The sequence below is a fragment of the Rhinolophus sinicus genome, linkage group LG17 (genome assembly GCF_036562045.2).
Source record: "Rhinolophus sinicus isolate RSC01 linkage group LG17, ASM3656204v1, whole genome shotgun sequence".
NCBI lineage: Eukaryota > Metazoa > Chordata > Mammalia > Chiroptera > Rhinolophidae > Rhinolophus > Rhinolophus sinicus.
This window is the reverse complement of record NC_133766.1, coordinates 11,169,479-11,195,223: the sequence shown is the minus strand read 5'-3', so window position 1 is coordinate 11,195,223 and position 25,745 is coordinate 11,169,479. Positions and strand designations below refer to the sequence as shown.

Below are 25,745 nucleotides of genomic sequence, written 5' to 3'. Positions count from 1 at the left end.
AATTAAGTGTTGAGAATGCAGTGATGCACTTGACACCAAGGGGAAAATAAAGAACTTTTAATTCTCCTGGAACTCTAATAGCATCGGAACTACACAGCTAGAAATGCCAAGCACCGAGTATATAACCACATTGTAAAGACTGTGATTATCAACTGGGGAAATTGGAAGGTATCATTTCAGCCATCTCAGTGTGCACATGTCTGCAAGGGCACAGAAAACATGTCTAATTAGAAGGGCTTAACTATGGGCTATAAGGTCAGAATGAAGCGAGGCTCTAACACTATTATGAATTTTCACGTGGTAAAATCAATTACTACCGAATTTCCCCTAAAATAAGACCAGGTCTTATATTAATTTTTGCTCCAAAAGACTCATTAGGGCTCATGTTCAGGGGATGTCATCTTTAAAAATAATGCTAGGGCTTATTTTCTGGTTAGGTCTAATTTTGGGGGAAACAGTATGAGAGTCCATAAACCAGAGACAGACACAGATTCAAGCAAAAAAAAAACACACAAAAAAAACCTTCTAATCGCGAAGAGCCTAAAATTGTGGCATAAAAGCTACAGTGAAATGAGCATATGGGATAAATTACGGCAGAAAAAAAACACACACAAAAAAAAGCCATTAAAAAGCCCCTCAAATAGCAACACTTTGATTACACTGGATCTTGTCCATCAGACTGATAATGACAAATGTTCCTTTTTTTCTCCCTATAATGGAGAAGGTCTAAGCACAGTTCTTAGAGTCATCCCCGACACTGGAAAATAATGGAGTTCTTCTGTAGTAATCTGTGCTCAGCTCTTCAACTAATATCAAACTTGGGCTTTGGGGGGAATTAGACCCATTGAAAACAATGCTCAAAATCTCAGGAACATTTCTGACAAATACAGACATGCCACACACTGAAAGCTGGCCCTTGATTCATTTGTTAGGGGGTATCTACTGGAAGCTCACTATAGGCCTGTTATCTAGGCTCACCAAGTGCTGGGGAAAGAAAGGTGAAATCACCATACTGCTGCCTGCTGTCAAAATCCTACAAAAGAGGCAAAGACCTCCACAAATAACCATGAAATAAGACAAGCGCTCTAAAACACAGTTACATATAGAGCAAGGAGAACACAGAGGAGGAAACTTAAGAGGAATCCCCAGTCAAACAAGGCAGGTACGTGAAGGGGGTGATGAGGTTGGTTATTTCTAGGTGAAGGGAACACAGAAATGGAGGTGTGTGTACCGGGGAAATCCAGGAACGGGGAGTGTGTGGTGCTACAGGAGAGAGAACGTAGGATTGAGGTGGGGCTGAGCTTTGAGAGGTTATGCAAAACAAGGATCTGTAATATAGATTCTTTCATAAATTCATGATGAGAAAAGCTAGCACTTGAAGCTGTGCTTGTGATTATCGTCATTTTAAAGCCTTTGTTCAAATAAATGGTATTAACTTTGTGTTCATTTTGACGCATTCAACGTTGGGTTTTGCTGTTATTTCTCTTTTTTCTGAGAATTTTCTGCTCCATAATATTACAAAAATAGGATCTATTTAATAATAATTGCCCTACATTACTTACAGTGCCTCAAAATTTCAACATAAATTTGTGATCCTTATTAATGCTCGTTGTGTATTATCTAATTTTTTAAACTAGCTGGTGAGGCTATGGACAAACCAGAACTCTCATATATAGTTGTCGGGAATGAAGAACAGCGCAGATACTCTGAAAAACAGAGTAAAATTAAACATGCAAGTACCATATGACCCAGCAATTGTACTTGGGCATTTATCTCAGAGAAAATAAAACTTACGTTCACACAAAAACTTGTACGCAAGCATTCATAGCAGCTTTACCTGTAATAGTTCAAAACTGAAAACAACCCAAAGGTCCTCTAAGGGATGCATGATTGAACAAATTGTGGTACAATGGAACGGTATTCAGAAATAAACAGGAATTAGCTATTGACACATGCAATGATCTGGATGGTTTTCAAGGAAATTATGCTGAGTGAAAAAAAGAAAGTCCACTTCAAAAGGTTCCATACTGTAGTATGATTCCTTTACATGTATTAGGTTGGTGCAAAGGTAACAGCAGTTTAAAAGGTTAAAAATAATTGCCAAAACTGCAATTACTTTTGCACCAACATAATATAACATTCTTAAAATGATAGAATTAGAGAGATCAGTGGTTAGCCGGGGTTCTGGGGAATGGGTGGTGAAAAGTAGTTGTGATTTATAAAGGGGTAGCATGAGGGAGTCCTGTGATGCACCAGTTCTGTACCTTGATTATGGCGATGGTTACACAAATCTGTGATAAAATGGCATGGAACCACACACACACACACACACACACACACACACACGTAAAATTGGTGAAACTTGAATAAGCTCTATGGATTGTACCAACGTCAATTTCCTGGTTTTGGTATTGCACTAGTTATACAAAATGTTATCATAGGAGGAAACCAGGTGAATGGTACATTTTTTTTTTTTTCGCAACTTCCTGCAACTCTATAATAATTAAAAAAAAAAAAAAATTTTTTTTAAGCCAGCCCGGTCCTCCACAATGCCGACTTCAACAGCTATTTTTTAGTTATCTTTGTATTGAGAATCCCTATGAATCATTCAGCGTTTGGGATTTTCTCATTCTTTTTTGAAATCCTGTATTTCTTTGTCCCCTGTGACATGGGGCTTTCCAGATATTCTTTTGACCAATCTTGATGTTCTAGTCTTTAATGGTTAGTGTTTCTAGAAACTTCTGTCCCTGGCTGTGCTTTCTTCTCTACATGCCCTCCATGGACAATCTTATCTATTTTTATCATTTTCTCTATCAAGTCCGGATAGCATGTCACTTCTTTTCTCCCTCTGTTCTTAAAACACAGAAAATGGCTGATTCTATCTACCTGTTTGACTTTCCTGAATCTCAAATTCTCTCTGACTGGAATTGAACACATCTTCTTCCCACAACAAGAGCTTTATTCTTTGCTTTGTTGTCCATCTCAGTAAATGGAACCAACGTTCTCCAAGACGTTTACAACCGAGTCTGGGGATCTAGCGTAGAATGACCTTCCCTCACCCATTACAACCAATCATTTCCCATGTCCTGACTATTTTACCAGCTAAAATCTTCACCTCAGTTTTCCCTTTACATTTCAGTCATCAGTGTTTAAAAACCTCATTTTCTGTCCACAACTAAAGCTTTTTGACAGTCTTATTACTAATCAACCACGCTTTTCTTTTTTAACCACCCCCCCTAATTCTCTACAGACTCAATTTAAAATTCAAAACAAACTCAAGTTCTGTCTTTTGATCTTACTAAGGAGTTATGGTCATCAGTGTATTTTTATTTCTACAATTTAAAATTTATCAGTTGTTTCCTTAATGGCTTATAGATTTGTCTCGTGCTTAGAAAGGTTGTCGCCCTTGGAGATTTTTTAAATGTCCATAACCTCTTTGAATACTTTTATGGTTTAATTTTAAAACTTTGTATACTTGCTCCACCTATAATTTATTTCAGTATAAAATATGAGAGATGGGGTTCAATTCATTTTTTTTTTCTTTCCAAATGACTGCCCAGCTATCAATACCATTCACTGAATAATTCATCTTCACTAATGGAAAGATACATAAATACTGTAAATTCAAATATATATATATTTGAGTCTCTTTCTGGTCCTATGCCTACATCATACCACATTGTCATATTCCAATTATTGTAGCTTTAGGATATATTTTACTACTTGTAGAAAAAGTCCCTGCTTCTTATTGTTCTTTGTAAGAGATGTGTCCTGGCCATTCTTATATACGTGTTTTCAAATACATTTCCACTTTATAAAGTAAAAATCATACTTGTGTTTATTCACATTATATTAAAGTTAAAGACTAAACTAGGGGAAATAGACATTTTTGTAATTTGAACGATTCCTTTACCTAAATGAGAATATACAAGTCTTAGATCTCCCTGTATTAAAATCCAAGCTTCATGAAGGCAGGACTCTGTTTTCTTCTCTGCTATATTCCCAGCTTAGAACACCATCTGACATACAACAGAAGCTCAATGTCTATTTGTTGAAAAACTGAACAACATGATTCTATGATTTAGGTACTAAAAACCATTATAAAAAATGAAGGTACACAAATTGTGTAATTAAATGTCTAGTCTGGAAAGACGGCTTTGGTCATGTAGGCAGGCTAGATTAGAGTACGGAGAACATTTAAAGAAGCAATTACTATAGCCTAGGATACAGTTCATGAAATCTTTAAAAGGTGGAATTAGTAGGTCTTGACTAAGGGTCAGGACACAGCCTCCTTCCTGGACTGAGGACTTAGGCATGTCACTTGTCCACTCTGCGCTTCAATCTCCTTATTTGTAAAATAGCAATAATACACTTCCTAGGATCATTGTGAGAATCCAACAAAGGAACACACATGAAATGCTTTCTAAAGAAGAGCTCTAAAGTAACAGAACCATTTTCATCTTTTTCTCCTTCCAACAAACTTAGTTGCCCACAATTCTCAACAGCACGACAGCTTTAAATATCCTTTAGAAGTGATTGTTCCCTACATATTTGCCACATATGATATGAAAGGGTTAACCTTCTAACTATACAAATAAATCTTCTAAGTTCATATGAGAAAGTTAAATATGCCAATAGGAAAATGGGCAAAGGGCATGAGCAATTAAAAAAAGAATCAATAGCCATGTGAAAAAATGTTCAGCGTGTGATAACTGCTTGTCGGTAATGCCTGTAAGCTGCCAGCAAGGGCCATCACTTCACTCAAGCTTTTCCCTGGACCTCCAATACAAGTGATGATGCTCTTGAGAGCATCAGCCTTCCTCAGGCCTCTGCAATACTATTCTGCAGGTCACAAGGGGGTAGGGGTCCCCGAAGACAGGCCTGGTGTTGCTGGGTTTCCCTTCACTTCAGCGTCTACTTATTGAGCACACAAACAAGACACTAAGTAAGATGGTAGGAGGAATCTGATTACGTAGAAAGCCATCTCCAGCACAAAACAAAACCTAACAGGTAACAGGGATGTTCTTCAGTCCAATATGAGGAAGACGGTCCATCCCGGGAGACAGGTGAGCTCGGCGCTCTCTAGCTGTGCTGCGTCAGGCAAGACTCTTAAACTCTCTTAGCCTCCATCTCCTCGTGTATAAAATGGAATAACGACAGTGCCTGACTCATGAGACTGTTATTGAAGTTATTCAAAATAACGTACATATATTAAAAAACGCATAAGATATGAAGTATGTGGCACGATGCCAGGCAGATGACAAGATTTCAATAAATGTTAGCTCTTGTCTTTATTATTATTATTATTAAATTCTATAACAAAATTGTATAATGTTATTATGAGTAATAGGTTCTATAATAGAGCATGTAGGAGAAAGATTTTAATCCTCACTGCAGAATGGTATGGATCTGGAAAGATCTCATGAAAGAGGTCCAAGTTGAAACAGGCTGTGAGGGATGAGGATTCAATAAGGGGCAGACATGGGCACAGGGGTGCAATCCAGTGGTCCATTGTTACTGCTCCCTTTAGGGGGCCATCGATGGTCAGTACTACCAGTGGTATCTGAAAACACCTGAGCATATGCTAATTACTCAATGGGGGTACTTGGTAGGTAAAAGGAACGGTTCTTTCCTAGCCCCACCAACCGAGGTTTAAAAGTGGTCCTGGAGAGAGGAAATGTGCCACTACCGACTCACACTAAGTATTTCCTGTCTCCCAGGTACTTAACATGCATGATCTGATTTAGTTTCCCCAACAATCCTACACAGTGAATACTAGTATCCTCGTTTGCAATTGGGTCACTGAGGGTACAGAAATGGGAAATGATTTGCCTAAGGTCATACAGATGGCAAGTGATAGAAACGGCATTCTAACCCAGATGTATACTGTTTACAGAGCTGATATGTTTACAGAGTCGATATTTTACTCGTCGATGACTCCTGGAGTGCAGAGGAACAAAGCACTCTGGACAGGAAGCCAGAGGACCTAGGTTGACATGTGCCACTAAATAGCTGTGTGTGACCTCAGGAAGGCACCTCACTTTCTATCCAGGTTTCGTCAACGGTAACGCGGGGGCCTGGAGTACACGGCACTTACAGTTCCTTCTATCTCACATTAACTTTTATCCCACTTGAAGACACAACTTTGACAACTGATGCACAAAGCAGTGTCTTGGGGAAATGCAGTCTTTCAACAAACTCTCATAACTTTATATGTGACTGCCACCTGGTCACACAACACATCCGGGAAAGTGTCCCTCTATCAGGTAGGAACTAGATCCACTCCACTCTGGTCATCACACCGTGTGGAACATGAGATCTCTGCTGGCAGGACTGGAAAGCTCAGTGTGTCTTGGCTGCCTCCGAGGGCCCCTTCAGGAACATCAGGTTCTGCCGTACTAGACGCCAGATCATTTCCCTCCAAAAAGGACATTTAAACTCTGGAGGATGTGTTCAAGCGCATAGGTGTTTGGCACTGGCACACTTGAAACTGCTGCTCGGTAGCTGTGTGGGCTTAGGCAAATTGCCAAACCTCCCTGTCACAGTGACCCTATTTACAGAAGATAGTAACGCCTTGTGTGGTCATTTTGAGGATTCAACGAAACAGTGTGTTTCGTGCATAGCTCAGTCTCAACAAATTATAGCTTAAAAAAGATCAACCTAAAAACCAGCCCTGCATTAGCTATGAACTAGCCAAATGGCATAAGGTATGTTGTTTTGCTTTCTCAAACTTAATAGGTCCAAATCCTACACTTGTTCCCTCAAAACCCTTGTTGTATTCTTCACCAGCCACCTGGTGGCTCAAGTCAGAAACCTAGAAGCAGTCCAAGAGCCTTCCATCTTATTTCCACCCCTAGTACACACTCAGACACACCTACACAGTCACCACGTCATGCCGACCCAATCCCACCAACACCTCCCGGATGCGGCCCTCCCCACCCACCACCTCCCCACTGTCCTCCTTCAGGCCTCACTGCATCTCTCCGTCACTATTGCTCCTCACGTGTCTCCTTGCCTCCAGTCTTGCTTCTCTATACGCCTTCTCCAGGGTGACCATCTTCCGAGGCAAACTGGTCATCTTCCGTGCTGAAACCTTGAGAGCCTCCCACGAGCTTCTGGATTAGGTGTAAACTCATTAGTTTAGTCCATAGATGAGCCCTTCTTGATGAGCCTTTGTGCCTGGTTTCATCTCCTCCCCTCCCCGGAACAATGTGTTTCACTCAAGTCAATCAGCATGGCCTTTTATGCCTTCTTGACCATCAACCTGCTGGAATGCCCTCCTCCCTTCTTCTGGCTAGCCATGCCTCATTCTTCAAAGGTATGCATCAATGTCACCTTCTTGAGTTGGCCCTGCCCGATCCGGGCCCCCTTCTATTTTCCATGTCCACCCTGTGCTGTCTCTGACCCAGACTACAAGCTCCTTGAGGGTAGCAGCCCCTAGCAGCAGGTGACACACAGCAAGGGCTCAGTAATTGTCAGCTGAGTGGATGATGAGATTGCTACCAGTTGAGTTCAGTGTCCAAATCCTGGCAGGCCAATTACTGTGTGGTTCACCCACACACTTATCTTAGCCAGCCCCCTTTGATATCAGCCCCTTTAGGAAGATCAGACACGTGTCAAACTAATACCCATCAACCCCTCAGAGAGCTCATCTGGATCACTGAGCGGGGCGTGAATCATTTCCTTCTTAAGACCACCAGCTTTTTCTGACTGAAGTCAGGCCTGGGAAATACTCCGGTGCTACCTCCTAATATCCAGAGGGAAGCAATGGCGGGTGATGTAGGAGAGCCAAGGTTGAACATTGAATGGAAACTTGTTAGTCTCTTCCTCGTGGACAGGACCTAGGTCCTGTTCATCTCTGTATCCTGTGCTATGCCTTGTAAGATAGTAGGTGCCCAAAATACGTGACATTTATGAATCTTAAAGAAATGTAACATATATGAATATTAAATAGCTTCTGATAGAGCTAGAATGCCGGATCTACTTGAACTTAGACTCTATTACATGTATCTTGAATGATTTCCTTAATCAATCTACAATCTCTTTCATTTATTCATCTCTGTAATCTCAGAGTCTAGCAAAGTGTCTTGCGAATAGTACACACTCAATAAATGTTTGCTGGATTGCACTGAATTGTCAAACCCACCCAGACACTGAGTTGGTGGCAAGACATACTACTGTCCTGCTTTTTCTAGGACACACTCCACTCATTCAAGAGATGCAACCAGAAGAATCCCCTTTTTAATATGAACAGTTTACCACTGACCATTAGTCCTTAGGCAAGAGGACCTGGACAGTGGATCTTGGCATCTACTACCTGTATGTACCAGGTCACATTGTTCACATGAACACCCGTGTGTGTGAATAACACCCATATGTGTACAGATTAAAACTCACACCCAAATCCGTATTGTCAAGATGATATTCTAGGTTAACTCTTGGCAGACTTTCTCCAGTTGTGTCACCTTCAGTGCCAGTATCCCTGGATGGAGGCCACCTCGTATATTAAAATAAGTACCTCACCAGAAAGTAGGAAACCCTGACCTTTGGCCCTGCCTCTGCCAGTAACTACTTGGAGATTAGCACCTGTAAATCTCTTCCCATGTGTAAATAAAGACAGAGTCTACCTACTGCACAGAGTTGTTACAAGAAGCAAACAAGATCACGGAAGCAAAGGTGCTTTGAAAACTATGACATGCTTAACATACATGAGGCTTCCCACTGCTCCTGTGTGCTTCTATAAGTAGTCCCTGGCCTGGCTGGCCCTGGCCCTGCTTGGGGACAGTACAAGTGCTCCCCAAGCTTATCTCCCTCATTCCAGAAGCCCTGGGAGCAGTGGGTAGAGGTAGTGGGGGAGCTCAGGGTCATTTTCTGTCTGTGTGAGCCTTCTGCCCTGTAGCCCTTGACGCACTTCCGGATGTGCTTGTGCAGCCATGGTTTGTTTCCATGGAGACAGGAAGCTCTGCTTCTCTTCAAGCCTGAGCTGATGGTTTTCATCAAATCCCATTTCCTCTGAGACAAGTAAAAATGCTACACTGCTTGTATCCACACTTCCTCTTTAAACACACTGAAGCCGACAAATACACCTCACAGCCCTCCTTCTGCCAATGCTCGGGCCCCGGGATGGGTGCCTCTGCCATTTCCACACTTGGTATCCCGTGGGCCATGAGTGCCAGGGTAGGCTGCCCGGCCCCTCACCTGGACTCTTCTCATCACTTGCCCCACACAGTGGTGCCTCTTTCCACGGCCTTCTCTCTCTGCTTTAGGAAAGCCTTGGTACATAACATTCAGACTGAGCCTGAGGCTCACTGGGAACATATCCTCTGGAGAGAAAACCTTCAGAGCCCTTTTCCCTGACTTTTGAGTGCAACCCCCAAGCAGACCCTCACTCCAAGGAGGAAATCCACATGCTCTCCAGAACCCTCTGAGTGCCAGGCCAGGCGGAAGAGAGCGCCCAGGCCCCTCCCACCCCTGTGCACAGAATGAGCAGCTGCAGAACCCTCTGCAGACACCAGTGAAACCCCTCCCCATACGTGTTGCACATCAGACCGTGACAAAGAAACTGGGACTGAAATACTTCAGTCCCAGCCTGGAAGGCCCCTATTGTTAACACTCCTTTAAATGTCAGAATTCATTCACACCAGCTGTTGCCAGCTGCTGATGTCACTTCCTAGCTTCTCCAGAAGTGCTAAGGAGGCATATGCCATCGCAAGTTCTGTTTCATCTCCCAACCTGAGGAGGCCATCTCCCAGTCAAAGAGGAGCTGATGGCCTCACGACTGGTTCGAACCAAACATCACAGGCGGCTACTCAGATGACAGCCACTCAGACCTAACCCTGGTGGAGAAAACGAGCATCAGCATTATCAAAGGGTATAAGAGCTACTGGCTCCTCCATGCCAGACCCTGGGCTAGGCCTCTGCCCATTTCATAGAGAGGAAGCAGGCTCAGAGCAACTTGTCCAAACGTGCAATGCTAATAAGGGGCAGGGTTAGGCTCTCACCCACGACTGTCAGATGCCAAGGAGCACGCTTCTCCCAAGGTGCCATGCTTTCTCATCTGGAGAAGGACGGAGCAGAATTCAAGGGTACAATTTCAAACCAGAGATACCATCAGAGTGGATATGGTCAGACACAAGTAACTACCCCACTTCTAGCTCCGGTAACGTACACCTTGAACCCACGTTGGAGCCTTCTCGGGAATACCGGGGACTTGTTAGCACAGCATCTACTTTCCTCGCTCTTCAAATAGTACGACTCTGACTTGAATTTTCTAAATTGAAACATGGACACACTTAGGAGTAAATGAGTAAAGATAAAGAACATCAGATAAGATTACGCAAACAAAAGATTATCCCCTCAGTCAAAATAGGAGAAGAAAGGAGTCTGTGGCCAGGCCCCTCCCACAGGCAGTCACGAGGAAGAACACTGGAGTTGTAGGTACAGGCTATGTGGAGAGAATTCTCTAGCGCAGTGCTTGGGACTGAAGGGTGTCAATAAATGCTCAGTGAATGAGTCAATATGTAAGAAATCCCATACTGCCTTTCGACTCTCTCAAGATACACGCTATTAAAAAGTCCTTCGCACTGTCTCCTGTTTTTCCTTCACAACCATTTCATAAGTCACCACATAGGTGAATGGCTGTGGTTGTTTCCTCCTTAATCCTACTGAATCTGGCCTCTCCCAAAGCCAGTCCTTTCCCACAGGTGCTAGATGAATGGTCTTATCTATTCCACCTGTCCTACACTATTTAAATTTTTTTTCCAATTATAGTTCGCATACATCACAATACTATATTAGTTGCAGGTGTACCACACAGTGATTAGACATTTATAAATACATACAAACTGATCGTGCCAAGTCTAGTACCCACCTGGCACCATATAGAGACAAAATTATCGACTACGTTTGACCTACACTTTTTTGTTTATGCAATTTTTTACTTTGAAATTTAATTTCTAGTTTTCTTAAAGTAATGCATGTTAAGTTTTAAATTCAAATATTTTTAAAAAGACTTATAATGAAAAAAATAGCAGCTCACTGCCTCACCCGTTCCCCATCTCTGAATCTCACTCCCCAGAGGCAACCACTTATAATTCTTTTACCTGTTTCTTCTGGTATTCATTTCCAATTTTCTAAATATTATACTTATACAACTGCTACTTCTTTATCTTTCAATTTTAGAGATTGCTTAAGGACTTTCTTATTGTGGAACCTAAGATTTTAGTCTCTGACATTCCCTTTCCCTCCCCACACGTATCCTCCCCCATCCTCTCAAGGCAATTATAGCACGATAAGGGGCATCTCAAAATCCAGTGTTAACACTGTACATTTGGTTGACAGCTGAGCTACACAGAGGACTTACTATACTTATATTCCTTTAGTGGTAACACTTTTGTATTTTGTAGAATTGCTTAGATCAGGGTGTGTATGTGTATACAAATACATACATTTATATATTCATACATAGTTTATTTATATATATATGTATCTAATTCAAATTATGATGCATCTATATATAAACACACATATATTCATATATATGGTTTTCACAAAACCATTAAACCCTTCTCTTATGAATACATATAAGGGAATATATTAATTTCATTTTTTTCTTAAAGATATCATTAGAGCTCTCTGTTATCCTACTCAAATTTGAACGTGCTGCTCTCTAGGCTGTCATCCCAGACTGCCCTCATCATCTTTCTGGGAATCCCCTTTGCCTCTCTCCTCTATTACATCCTTTGTTTCATGAGAACCATATCCTTCTCTTTCTTCAATTACTTCCTTATTTTTAGTGATTCACATTATCCAGTATCTTCTACAGAAAGAGTGTCTGAAAATATTTCTACCCCATCCTCACGCAAGCTATTTTAGCAAGGTACAGAATTCTTCCTGGACAATTTTTTTTCCTTCAGAAAATTTTAGGGACTTCTCTACTGGTTTCTAACTTTCATTGTCTTTGAGAAGCCCAAAGCCATCCTAATTCCTAATTCTTGTAGGTAAAAAAGATTTTAGGATATTCTCAACCACCAGAAGATTTTAGAATATTCTAAACCTCCCGACCAACAGAAAATTTTAGAATATTCTCTTTACCCAGATGCTCTGAAATTTCACGATGATTTATCTTAGAGCGGTCTCTTTTCATTAGTTGTGCTGAGCGCTCAGTGGGCATTTTCATTATTTATTAATTAAATTCATTTGTTCCCTTTCATCTCCATATCCACCTCTAATCTCCCTGCCACACAAACGACCATTACAATATATTCAATGTTTACTTTTATTTGAATGCTTCTTTATGAATTGTATTATATGTGCATGTCTTCTAATTTACGTAAATAGTAGTATGTCACACGGTTTTCTTCTTGTTTTTACTAAATTCTATGTTTTTAAGATACTCCCTGTTGCCATGTATACCTGGTATTTGTTGCTCCTAAGTCCTAAATAGTATGTCAAGGTATGCATCCAACAGTTTTCCTACCTACTCTCCCAGGTATGGATATCCAGGTTTATGCCAAAAAACAATGCTCGAAGGAATATCCTTGTACATGTCTCAACCCATCTTTTAATCTGGAAATGTGAGTTTACTGATGCTGGGAATGTTTTAAGTATTTTTCTTTGCTAATTTCTTCCTTTCCATTTCCCTGCTCTCTTTGTGAAACCCCTATTAATTGAATGTTGGACATATTCTCTGATTTTCTCACTTTTGTCCTACTTTTTAGGTGGTTTCGTTCAATTTTATATTCCAATTATTTACTATCTTTTTATTTTTATTACATCTTTTCATTAATTCGTTTTGCATTAACATAAATTTTATAATAATCATTTTACATCCATTTCCAACAACTCTTCTTAACTGCTAAATGTTTTTTTTAATAAGCAATCTGTTATTTTGTGAATAAAATTACTTCTTTTCTATCTCTGCTGATATCAATTACGTGTTTTAAAAGTTATCTTCTGCTCCCTGCATTGTTCCTATTCCCTCAAATTCCTTTTTTCTATTTATTATTTTGTTTTTGTCTTTTGTGGTGGACATTTTCTTCAAATGATGATGACCTCAAGCTGTGTGTTCATATTTGAGAGAGGCACAGAAGGCTTATGGGAAATTCTGTGTACGTAGTTAAAATGTCCTCCTCCCCCCAAAAAAGGTATCCTAATTCCTGGAATACCCTAATTCCTGGAACCTGTAAATGTTACCTTATTTGGAAAAAAAGGCCTTTGCAGACGTAATTAAGTTAAAAATCTTGAGATGAAGAGGTCAACCTGGATTATCCAGGTAACCTTAAATCTAATGACAAGTGTTCTCCTAAGAAAGAGGTAGTGGGGGATTCTAGACAGAAAAGAAGGAGACAATGTGATCACGGAGGCAGAGATTGGAGTGACACAGCCACAAGCCAAGGACTGCCTGGAGCTGCCAGAGGCTAAAATGGAAGAAAACAAATTCTCCCCTACAGCCCTTGGAGGGAGTATAGCCCTGCTCAATTTTGGACCTCTAGCCTCCAGAACCGTGAGAAACAATCTCTCTCACAGTTTTAAGCCAGGGTTTGTGGTAATTTGTTGCAGCACCCATAGGAAGGAACCTAATATCTTGAGTCTCACTGAAGGTGATAGGTGGGAACCATTTCTCTGGTCACCCTCAAATATCAGTATACACAGGTCTTTTCTCTTAAGATGGATCGTTTCCCCACAGATGCTATGAGCTCCTATCAGATGGTTACCGTTTGAGAATCATTCAGTAGAGGTGGAGTACTGAAACTGTTTGTGGATTTTCATGGAACCCTGTTCTTACCACAACATATCAACCCTCCCCTCAGAGGCACCTGATGTTACCTTTCCAGCTTCTCTGATTGAACCCCTACAGAGACTAAGACTTCTGGCTTTGGCTGGGGTAGAGGCTGGGTGTAGCAGATACCTGTAAGACTGTCTAAGGGACTGGGGAGAGGGCTTCTAAGTGTTCTTACAAGGACTTTTGACCAATTATCTTGTTTTCAGCATCACCCAGACTCCAACTCTTAGACATACCTGGTGCCTCCAGTCCCTGAGCCTTTCTAGGGCTCTTTCGGGCAATCGTTTTGCTTTTCTGTTGGCATTCCTTACCCTAGGCAAGTAAACCTCAGCTCTCCCATCACTAGATCAGGTACCAGTTACTCTCTAGCTTCAAAAATTTTGTTGACCTCTCTCATCTGTTGCCACTTCCTCTTTTGTCCTTTTTGTCACTGTGCCCTTCTTAAAATTTATTTCCTATTAGTAGTTACAAGAGATGTCCAACTTGGTTCAATCTGCCATGTATAAACAGTAGTATCACCTTATAAATTTTTCACTTGAAGAACTTATGCTACTCAGAAAAGGAATTTAGTACACTTTTGCTTAGAAAAATGTAAGACTCTCTAAAACCTATCCCTGTTTTATCCCTCCTGTTCTATACCTTTAATTTCCCAAAGTGAAATGTCCACGCTGATTAAGCTTGGTTGCAGTACAATCGCTTCACGCTCCATGACAAGTCCCACTTCTTCCTCTTTGGTGATGGTGTAACACTCCCCTTCCTGGGAATGTTTACTCCCACATTTCCTATTTTATCTTATTACATACGCAACGGCAGCACCAGCTCAAACTGGTCCTATCCTGTTTCTAACCAGACCTGGAACCAAAGTTTAAGCCTTGGTTACACCACTTAAGAATAACACTTGTGAACCCTTAAGTTCTCCCGCCACAGAAGTAAAGGACGGGGACGTGAAGGGATCCTGAACACGGGACCCCTTCAGAAGGGAAGGGTCTGCTGTCCAGGAAGATCCAGTGCTGAAACCCTTTAAATTGTATCCTGAACCCTGGATCAGGGAGACAGATTCAAGCCTTGCCTCCTGTCGCCTTGTGGGTCGACCTCACAATAAAGAGCCTTTTTCTTTTCTCGAAAGCTAGTGCCATAGTACTGGCTTCTAAGTGCATCAGGCAGTGAGCCCCTGCTCGGGAACACACATTTTATTTTTATTCGTGTTTCCCACGCGAAATCCCAATCCTTCATGGAACCATCTCTGATAACTTCAGACGACAGAGACTTGTACTTTCCCCCAAACAAGTTATGTGTGTCTTATATTAGTCAGTAAAAGAACTCCTACTCCCTGGTTCTAGTGTGTGTGCTGCCCTCTCCTCCAACAGTGAGCTTCTGAAAGGCAGGAACCGGGCCTACTATTCCACGTGCTCCTTGAAATGCTTAGCATGGCTCTGGACTTTGACTACTTGCTGACTGATATACACTCATCCAAGCCCCAAGCTGCAAATAGGGGCTCTGATGTCCAATACATGATAGAGTCGGAATCTTTTGAGGTTAAAAACCTGTATCTTATTCAACTGTATGTCCCTAACAACCAGCAGAGTTTGACACAAAAGGTCTATGACTGTTGAGTGACTAAATGAAAGAACGGATGGATACATGCACTCTCAGTAGATACTGTGCTCAACATTGTACCCGATCTAAGGAGTTTTTAATTCCCAAGAATAATACAGATGAGCAGAACGACGCTTCACTACTACTTTCCCAGCATCTAGGACAGCATTCGGCACGTCGTGGCTGCTCAGGAAAGGTTTTCTAAGTGCATCTTCAATGGGTGAAGCTGCCGTGAGTCAGGGGCATCAGTTCCCAGTTGAAAAGAGGGGAAGAGGAAGAGCGACGAGGGGCTTACCCGGAAAGCACGCCCAGGACCAGGTTGAGAACAAAGAAGGAGCCGATGATGATGAGCGGGATGAAGTACAGCCAGTTCCACGTGGCTCCTAAGGCATCGTTGGTCTGAAAGAAAGAAAAACGGCTCCTTAATACTTCAGCAAAACCATCTGCCAGGTGACGGCCTCCATTTCTGCAGCTTCACACACGATAATGTAATAAGCACAGTACAATACAGTTAAAAACATTGCCTTGGCTCCGCTCCCACCCTGCTGGGACTGTGGGTTAGCTCGTGTCGTACATGGTGAAGGACATCCATTGCATCGGCCTCACGGAACACCCTAAGCTGGAAATAGCAAACACCCTCACTTAACAGATGAGAGAACTGAACCCCGAGGAGTCAAATATTTTTCCAAGACCATGCAAAACCCACTGGTTTTACTCTTTGGGTGATGGCAGTTCTAAGCGTTGACACTCCACATTGGAGAAATTCTCAAAAAGACAGAAGGAAGTTCCGTCCATCAATCTATTCCACAGATGCTGGCAAAGGCCTAGACAGGGTTGCTTGGGAGACATTGGCATCACCCACATCTGGCTCAGTCCTTGACCTGACCTCTGGCTCTCTGGGCTCTGGCTGGCTTTCTTCCATCGTAGTCACATCGTATAGTGTTGATCCAGGCCTGGCCCCCACAAGGCTCTGGACAGAACAAGGACTAAATCTAGACTTGAAGAATGATCCTTTGCTCTCTCTCTAATGCTAACACACAGCAACCTGAAAAGTGCACGAGTGGATATATTACAGATTCTTATACCACACGTTAGATGTAAGGTCCTTGAATGGTGGGGGCTGAGGGAGAATTATACTATACGTATGACTCTTGGCAGGATGTCTTATCAGGACCTTGAAACGCAAGTGTGGAAGCTTTTGAAAAGTCCTAACATCTGAGCCTCTCAACTAAGCTTCATCTTGACTGTCCTCCCCATAACATCAACCCCAAATTTTTCCAAACAGTCTCCTTGAATTGCATGTTACATACGCAGGGCTTTGAAATCCTCCCCCTCCCCCACCACATCCAAACTGGAATACTCGATTGAAATTCAATTTCTGTCTACGCGTTTTTCTTCATTTGCTTGTCTTGATCCTGTGTTGTTTTCAGTTTTATATCCCACATGTAAGTGACTTGTACACCTGAAACCTATGTAACTATGTCACCCCAATAAACTGTAATTTTTTTTTAAAAAAAGAAAGAAATCAATTTCTGGAAAGATGTCATCCCCAAATCACTGGAGAAACAAGACCAACAAAGTCAAGTGCTATATCCAAAAAGTCACATCTAAATTAGTAAAATGAAGAACTGAAACGAGAATTTCTATGGCGAAGTGTGTCCTGTCCCTGAGATTTCCCTTCTCTCCATCTCACTACCAAATTTTGCAAATATATTTTGATTCATTGCCCTCATGCTTCCTGTGGATTTCTATGACATTCTGTCTTTTCTCCCCCCAATTGCCTCATTTCTTTCTGCTTCCCATTCAAACAGGTTAGTCCATAGATTATATCACTGCATAGTAGTTTCTTTCCCATGAAAAAGAGCTTTTCAGGCAACCTCTTTCAGCAAATGTGTGTCTTTTGTCTTGTCCCTATACTGTTCAGAGAGATATGGTTGCTAATAAAGCAGAATAAAAATTGAAAACAAACACCTTCTGCACTGGATGGGACAAAGGCGGGGACCTGCCAATCTCACTGTGTAAGATCTAACTCTTTGGGTCAACCACACTGGTCCGTTCAATGCAAGCAAGGAAGATGTGGGCCAGACCTTCACAGAAAACGGCCCCATTCAAATATGCAGAAGAACTAGATGCCAAGGGATGCAAGGGGTTTTAATGGACATAGGAAATGCTTTTTCTGAGAGAGTTGAGACCTGGGTCGTCCCAGGAGCTGAAGGATGGACTGACTGACTGATCCTTGGATAGCCAGCTCTGCCTTTATTCATGATGACAAATGCAACATTTTGTGAAGACTTGTTAGCTCAGCTCTTTCACCAGTGGTGGTCCAGATCCACAAGTTTCACTCACTCTATGGCTTAGCCAGTCCCCCTCGGCTCCACAGTGTGCTTTGTCAGCAAGGACTGGGTCTGCTCCCAGCACCCAGGTCAGGGCTCAGATGCCAATAAACATTAGCATCTGCAGTGGCAACGATGAAATTGTGACCTTTCAGGTGTCCTTGGGTCCAGGACTGACTGAGCTACAGTTTGAGGAGGATTAAAGCAGTTTCAGTTGGGGGCCTATTTGTCGGAGACGCTATAAAGCGCATTCCCCAAATTGTGTTCTTATTGCGAGAGAACTGTAAGAGGTTCCTGTGTGCTGTGGAAAGTGGGCTTCTGTTACCAAAGAAACTCGAGAAACACAGCAAACTATACTACCCCCTCGCCTGTGAGAAGACCCAGGATAAAGGGACATTGATTTTGTTTATTCTATCATTTTATACATTTCCTTGACTATGAAACCCCTTTCACAAAGAAAATGCAGTCACCGATCGGGAAATATAGCCTGTGAAATGCAGGGATGAAAGGATTCCTCTCACTGGCCCAGAGTCTGGAATGTACTTTCCAATTCTTCTATAAAATACCAATGATGAACAGTGTCTTTTTACTCAGTATTTTGGGAGACTGGTTTGCATTTGCATTTAACCTACCTACATTAAAGCTAACCCTTACCTGCTCATTTCTGTACCTGGCACCCAACAAAGGGTTTGGCACAAATAGCTGCTCAATTAATCAATAAACAACCACAACTGGAATAAGATGATTCTTATGTTTCAAACATAACCCCCCCAAATCATTGTTATTCTCCTCGCAATATATGAAGCTCTATCCGAATTGCTTAAAAAAAAAATGTCACCCACTGCAGCATTAGGTCCTGCTGGATGAACAAACGAGGAAGAAGGGAAGAGAAAGAGAAAAAGAAAATCTAGGAAGACCCAGCACAGGTGGCACTGTGCCCTAGGGGGCTGGTAAAGATGATTGACAGCTTAAAAGTTTCTTCCGGAGAAAGCAGCGTGACAGCTCCCAAGATTATTCACACACCTTTTAATAGACTTGCCGCACCCTCTCTACACCTTTCTCCTCCCTCTCAGGTTTCCTCTCAGTTCCTCCCCTCCCATCCTTCCTCCCCAGGTGGCCTCACCCTCACCTCACGTGCCTGTCAATGGATCAATGGCTCCTCCAGCAGGAGCAGGCCACCAGGCCTCAGCGGGAAGTGGGCAAACAGAAGACTCCCCAGTTCCCTCCTCCAACAGGGCAAGGCTCTTTCTGATGCTAATTACAGCTTCCATCTCCTCCTGATTCATCACTATTAAAACCTTAAAATTGTCCAGTGTAGGAGAGACAATAAACTGTCTCCTGATATTAACAAAGAAGAAAGCGATCCGCCAACTCCCAAGGCAGCAAATGCCCTGGTACCACGACGTGGGAATCCGGAACACTGACCAAAAAGTGTCCGGTTCAACCTGAGTTGCAACTGTGTTCTCTCTCGGGGCGTGTGCATGTGTCTGTTACAGCAGGAGTGAGAGAGAGGAGGGCTGCCTCTGTGAGAGGAATTTCTCCCTCTCCCTCTTGCTCCACCAACCCCCCTCTGCTTCTGTGACTCTGACCAGGCACTTTATTTTCCCTAGCCACTCTCCCTTCAGAACCAGGGGACAGCCATGCTAAGGTCTCTGAGCAACACCCTGGGGAAGGAGACCCACAGCTTTCCAAGCGTGTTCCACTGGATTCTGGTCCCAGGAGGGTCCCGCTGTGACCTCTTTCCTGCCCAGACCTCCACTATGGAGCAGCTAAGTGTAAACCAGACCCCTCCCTGCAAAGAAGGCTACACAGGGTGCCAGCCTCTTCCTTCCACACCATGCACTGAACACCTACCCTGTGCCCGGCGTTACAGAAGCGTGCACTTCTCCGGGGGCAATGCCCTCTGAATCTCCGGTGCTGCTCTCCTCCCACACAGTGCAGCCCAGCCCCTAGACCGGCAGGCAGGCTGCTCTCCATCTTTCTCACCTGCTGGTTCCCTGAGTGACACACAAGTGCACACAATGGGGTGATGACAGACAGAGAAAGCAGTCGGGGGTGGCAGCCCACCTGCACAGGCGTGCTTAGCGGCTACCAGTCCTGATACAGTGGGAAGGTGTTTCTTCGGGAACCTGCCTGATGGGGGGTGGTGAGTGCACCCACTCCCTGTGTAAACAGGCACGCATGGCAATTATCACATTAACCTCGGGGGGTTGGGGGGGCTGGTGGAAGGTGGGGGTGTAGGCTTGAAGAGAAAGATAGGGATGGAGATAGCAAGAAAGAGTCCCATGGTTCTCCTGGCCTGAGGCTGTATAGGTAGGGCTAGGGCCCATCTTTGGAAAGCGGTCTCTAGGAAGGTCCCACAGGGCTCCATGACAAGCACGCAGAAGGGCCTCTAGTGTGTACCTGCCTTTCAGAGCAGCTGTGACTGGGAGGCTGAACAACACATCACTGCATAGGGAGGCTGCGCTACTTGGGACTAGAACTAGGATACTGATTCCAAGGTACTTTCCAGAGGGAAAAGAAAGGATTTCTGGACCACACCTGGTTCCAAGGCTGGGGGCAGCGCCTGCTGGCAAGCCCTGGGCTGCCTTAGAGCAGGGTTTCTCAGTCAGGGCACCAGGGGCATCACAGGCTGCATAATTCTTCATTGTGGGGGGCTGTCCTGTGGAGCACATCAGCAAAATCCCTGGCTTCTACCCACTAGATGCCAGCGGCAACCCCCCTGCCCCATGTGACAGCCAAAAGTGTCTCCAGAATTGTCTGATATCTTGGGGCGGGGGGGCAGGGGCAAAAACCGCTTCTAGCTGAGGACCGCTGGCCTCAAGGCTCAATCTCAAAGAGAGATCTTTGGAATTACCAACCCATCTCAGGTCCAGGGATGGTTGGAGCAGCTACCCTCGACTGCTGAAAAGGCCAGGCCATCCAGCTCAGCAGAACCATTTATGCAAGGCCTCTGCTGACCCAGGGAGAGAACACCCAGAGAAGGCAAGAGTGGAGAAGGAAAGGGACAGCAGTCGAAGACCGATTCAACTGCCTAACACCTTCCCCAAGGGCAACAGCCCTGGGCATCTGGCATTTAACCACCCGGCTTGCTTCCCCGTAGCCCCCACTGCATTCCAGCACCAAGTATGATGGCTCCTGCCCCACTCCAAGGGACCTGGAGTCCACGCCTCAGAGCTGCATCCACAGGACGTTTGACAAATCTGAGAACCACAGACTGTGTGGCAGACCCTTTCTAGGTGCTGGGGATAAATACGGAGCAAAACAGCCTCAGGTTGTGGCCCGTGTGACACAGAGGATAATGGAAGACCTACATTAAATAAACAGGCACACAGATATGTGTACAGCTAAACTGCGGTGAGTGTGCTGATGGGCAGGGGTGTCTGACCACGTCCAGGTGGTCAGGAAAGGATCTGCTGAAGCTTTCAGAGAAAAGAACCCCATGAGTCTCTAAGACGCGACCTTGACTGAGACAGCAGAGGCCAGAAAGGCAGAGAAAAGGGAGGTGAAAGAGAGAGGAGGAAAAGACGAAGTTTACGAAGTGCCAAGAGGTGGGGACACAGAAGAAGAAAAAGGAGGGTGGGAAACTCCTCTGGGAACCCCTACCACTCTGCAACAGCAGCCCCCAGACCCCAGTGTGGATGTTATTCTGAAACATATGCCCTGTGCTGCCCTCATGCCCCTTCCTCATGAGGGAGAGGTACCAACTCTCCCTCCTCAAACAGAGCATTATCCTGACTTCTAGAACCATCAGTAAGTAGGCCCAACTCGGAAATCTCCTTGCATACACTGGGCCATCCATGTTCCCTCTTTGCTCAGGACTCATATTTGCTCAGGAAGTCATATTCAGAATAGCCCTTTCCCCCCTGCCTCCGGCCCCCCTCCCTGTCCAGCTCTCCCCAGCCGGGATGCAGCAGATTCTGGGCTGCCCCCACTCAGGTCCCCTTCATCGGCAGGTGCATCCATCCCCTAGCAGCTATGTGGGTTAGCGAAGGCCTCACACATGTATCTTTCTCAGAAGTCTGCCCCGGCTCACCTGTGAGTTTATGCCTGCCCATGGGTTGGGGGTGACCTATCCCCAGTAACTAACAGGTGCAGGGACATCAATGGACCAGCTCCTTTGCCTCAGGGTGGGACAACCTGTGATACAATCCACACTCTGAAGCTGCTGGTGAGCTCAGACTAAGCCTAAGACTTTTGAAATTACATTTTTGTCCTGTATTTTCCCTGGACCTATTCTGCTTCCTTCAGATCCTTCCAAGTTTCTCCTGGGAACAGTCCCTCAATAAATCATTGCCGCAAATATCTGTGCCCCCAACTCAATGTATAGGAAATCTAACTTAAAGCATTGTGTCTCTTTCTCATAGGGGTTTTGACCAACCTTCAAAGCCGGCAACAGTCACACCGCTGGGTGGTGTTTCTAAGGGCAGAGACACTTGTACTCCCCTGACCACGCCCTCATTTTAAGATAGGGACGCAAGGTACCGTGTACCCTACAACCATGGGGCAACTAAAGGCCTGTGGTCTAGCCATGGTCTTGGAAGATTATGAGAACACGCTATCCAACACATCATTTGGCAGAAGAGGAAACTGAGGCCCAAACAAGCTAAGTGACCTGGAGCGGATCTGGGGCCACATTCTAGAGCCACAATGGGTCAACTTCTTGAGAACCCTGGATTCTCCACATGTCATTTACTCCCAGGTCTCTTCAAAGCATCCTCCCCATACTATTAGCAGCTTCGAGGGAAGAACAAAAATAGGAAAGCCAACACCAGGGTCTGGCATCCAGAAAATGAGAGCTGTCTTCCCAGCCCCCCAGCAGGAAAGTAGGGTGAGGGAGTCAGTGGAAAGGGCAAGGACAGAGAGCTCAGAATGAAACACAGCCACCTGCTTCCCACCCAGCAAGAAACGGAACCGCCAGTCCTGGAGGCAAAGTGGGACATTATGTCTCAGATCCCTGAGCACGTCTAACACACATGCTACGTCCCCCCCACACAAACTAGATTCACCAGGAGTCCGTTTTAAGTTATCAGGAGCCAGGCTCCACACACCTTCCAGTTGTTCCAAGCCCTCGGACTTGATGGCCAGGCGCCACTTTCTCCCACTTGCCTGGACCACCAATGACTGTCCCTGAAGATGCATCAGTGCCTGAGTTCAGAAGCACCTCCAGGAATAACTTCCTACTGGACTTTTCGTCACCTATTCTTCCCCTTTTCTTGCCAGTGGGAAATCGGAGCACAAGCAGTTTGGCAAAAAGGAGAGCCAGAGAAAGACAGCACTTCCACCCTCATCCATAGGCAGCAGTGTGACGCCAACGGGACCAGGTCAGCAGGTCCAGGCCAGGAGCCCAGCTCAGCATCACGAGCCAGCACTGCCCCATCACGACGTGGGCGGTGGCCTCCGGGCACGGGGTATGCATGTGTCAGGGAAGACGCAGCCACCCTCCTGTGAAGAAGACTCACGAGTAAATATCAAACCGGGGGAGGATACGCGGTGCCACATCAGACCAGGAAGTCTGCCATGACCATGCCCACGTAACACAGCGCCCCAAAACCCACACGGCTCAGGGCTGTGCTTAAAATCTCCGGTTAGATCCTAATAATTCCAATACCACTGATACATGGTGCTTGTCCATCCCTTCCCTGTCTGAGCCCTGGCCCAGAAACCCAACATGGAGACTACAGATCCGTTGCAGGTCTCACAACTGTGGCAGCTGGGTTTGGCTTACATAGGGGCTCAATGTTCTATTCTCTCTACTTTTGTGTATGTTTGAAAATTTCTGTGATAAAACGTTTAACATTTTCCCAAAATAAAATTGAGTCGTTTGTTTAAATAGTTCAGGGTTCTGTGTGAATTTTAAGAGAAAATCCTTTTTTAGTCAAAATAGTGAAAAATGTTAACAGTGATGATAACTGGGGGTGTAAGGGGGGTAGAAATGAGTAATTAAAAAGAAGTCTTTTCATACTTTTCTGTATTGTGCAACTTTTCTGCAGTAAGAGTTTTTTCTGGTCTGTTTTTACGGTCAGAGAAAACATAAAGAGTATTAGGGAAAACAAATCAAAGAGGGGGTCCTTCTGCCCTTCAACTGCTGCCCAGGGTGCTGGGGAGACAGACATTCCTGAGGCCACTGGGAAGCAGGACAGTTGACCCGATAGTGAGCCACCTAGGCTGAGACGCAGGGAAAAGGTGAGTGTGTTGCTCTGACGTCACCGGATGTGGGTCGGCCAAAGTAAGTGACTTAAGGAGGAAACGAAATAGGAGGCATCCTGTGACGACCAGCTAAAACACATCGCCCTCACCCATTCTACACGGCTTGCTAATGAGAGACTGGGCACCTCCTTTCAAGAAAGTCAGGCACCAGAAAGAGCTCAGAGAATGACAGACGAGATGAGTCTCAGAAGACCCTTCCTTTGAGATCCGGGGACAAAGGGTACACGAGGCTGACAGATCCTCTACACTGGAAGGGCTTTGAGCAGGGTTTGCTGTGTTCTAGAAAGGCTGTGCTGATGATACCAGGGCAACAAGTCTTCGACCACTCCGTGCTCCACTCTATTCTATGGTCCGCGAGGAACAACCCTTGCTACCATCATTTACTGCTTTTCCACTGGTCCCTGTCCTCGCCAGCTAACCAATCACTATTTTTCCACTCAGTCGAATATGAGTACTCTCGCATTCCTCATCTTGCAGATTATGGAGCTAAAATGAATCACAACATCTTGTACAAATCCCTCATTTTATGGAAGAAAAACCCAGGGTCAAACGCTAAGTGACTGCTGAAAGGTACTCCACTATTTTGGTACAGAAATAGAACAAGGACGCAGGACTTCTGGCCCGCAGGCCACTCTGCACAGCCCTTCTATTCTACACCACTATTCTGTACTTAGCTTGCGCACTAAATTGTTCCCTGTAGCTATTTTGTATATAATTAGTCTCGCCTCGTGACCTCATTGGGAAGCTACTGCAAGGGGAAGACCTTTTTGATGAAGTCTCTCATTTCTTCGAAGGGTTCAGAGAATGGAGTTCGGACCTGCGAACACTGCTGTGTGATTGGATGCGGAACGGAGTGAGGCTAGAGGTGTCACGGAAGACTTCCTGGGGCCGTGCCTTCACCTGGACTTGTAGAAGGAGGATCTAGATTGGCCAACCCGTGGAGGAAGAGAGTCCAAGGAGAGGGGAAGGGGTGGGAATGTTGAGGCCACAAAGAGTTGCTGTTGGCAGGAGTCAGACAAGGAGGGGAAGGTTGTGGAGGACCCTGGATGGCGGCCTAAATGCAGGTTAGGATTTGCTCACTCCCCCTGAATCTTCCTTCTTCCCTCTCCTGCCCCCTCCGTCTGCCAAACTATGAGCGCTCTCCTACTGGAAAACACCGCGCAGCCGCTCCACGGCTTCCCCTAACCACATCGCTCCACTTCACTCCAGAGCTGCCCGCGCACTTAGGCACACCCCACAGTAGCACACACTTTCATTCAAACTTCTGAGTGTGTACTCTGCACAAGATGAATGCGAAAGGAAAACAGCCCTCAAGGGCCTGGTGTCCGTAAGGAGGCAAAGTCATGGGTATAAACACCTATAATAGAAAACAAAACATGAAGTGCTGCGCTTGGGTTTTTACTTGTACTTATTTACGGACCTTCTTTATGTGTCTCTTTCACATATTGGTCCTACCTTCCCATTAGGTTTGAATGTTTCTCAAAGACAAAAAGGATTGCATCTGTCATTTCTCTGTTCACTCTGCTATTACCTGAAGGAGCCCCAGGCCAGTTCGTTTCATTTACTGTGTGGCCAAAGGAAGCACTCTTACTCCTTAGTATGAGTGGCTTGAAAGCAAGAAACCATGGCTTTTAAGATTTTACATCTTCAGAGTCCAAGACAGGTCACTGGAAAACATGCTCCATACATTTGCGTGTGTACTGACGATGGTGATAATGAAATGCCCAGTCCTACAGGCCTATTTATCACCTAAAGACCTCAGGGTGCAGCTCTGTCCTCTGGTCCTGCTGGTTCAGAGTTTCTCCAAGCACACTGGGCTACAG

General features: G+C 44.6%; 1 protein-coding gene across 8 annotated transcripts in view; it reads right to left on the bottom strand.

Moving 5' to 3' along the window:
* Nucleotides 1-25,745, bottom strand: part of CACNA1E (calcium voltage-gated channel subunit alpha1 E) — a 453,931-nt gene that overhangs the window by 122,484 nt on the left and 305,702 nt on the right. For all 8 annotated transcript variants that reach the window (XM_074322331.1, XM_074322336.1, XM_074322333.1 and 5 more), the window contains one exon: nt 15,675-15,778. In XM_074322331.1, the coding sequence (XP_074178432.1) occupies nt 15,675-15,778 (104 nt within the window). The remainder of the gene's footprint in view (nt 1-15,674; nt 15,779-25,745) is intronic.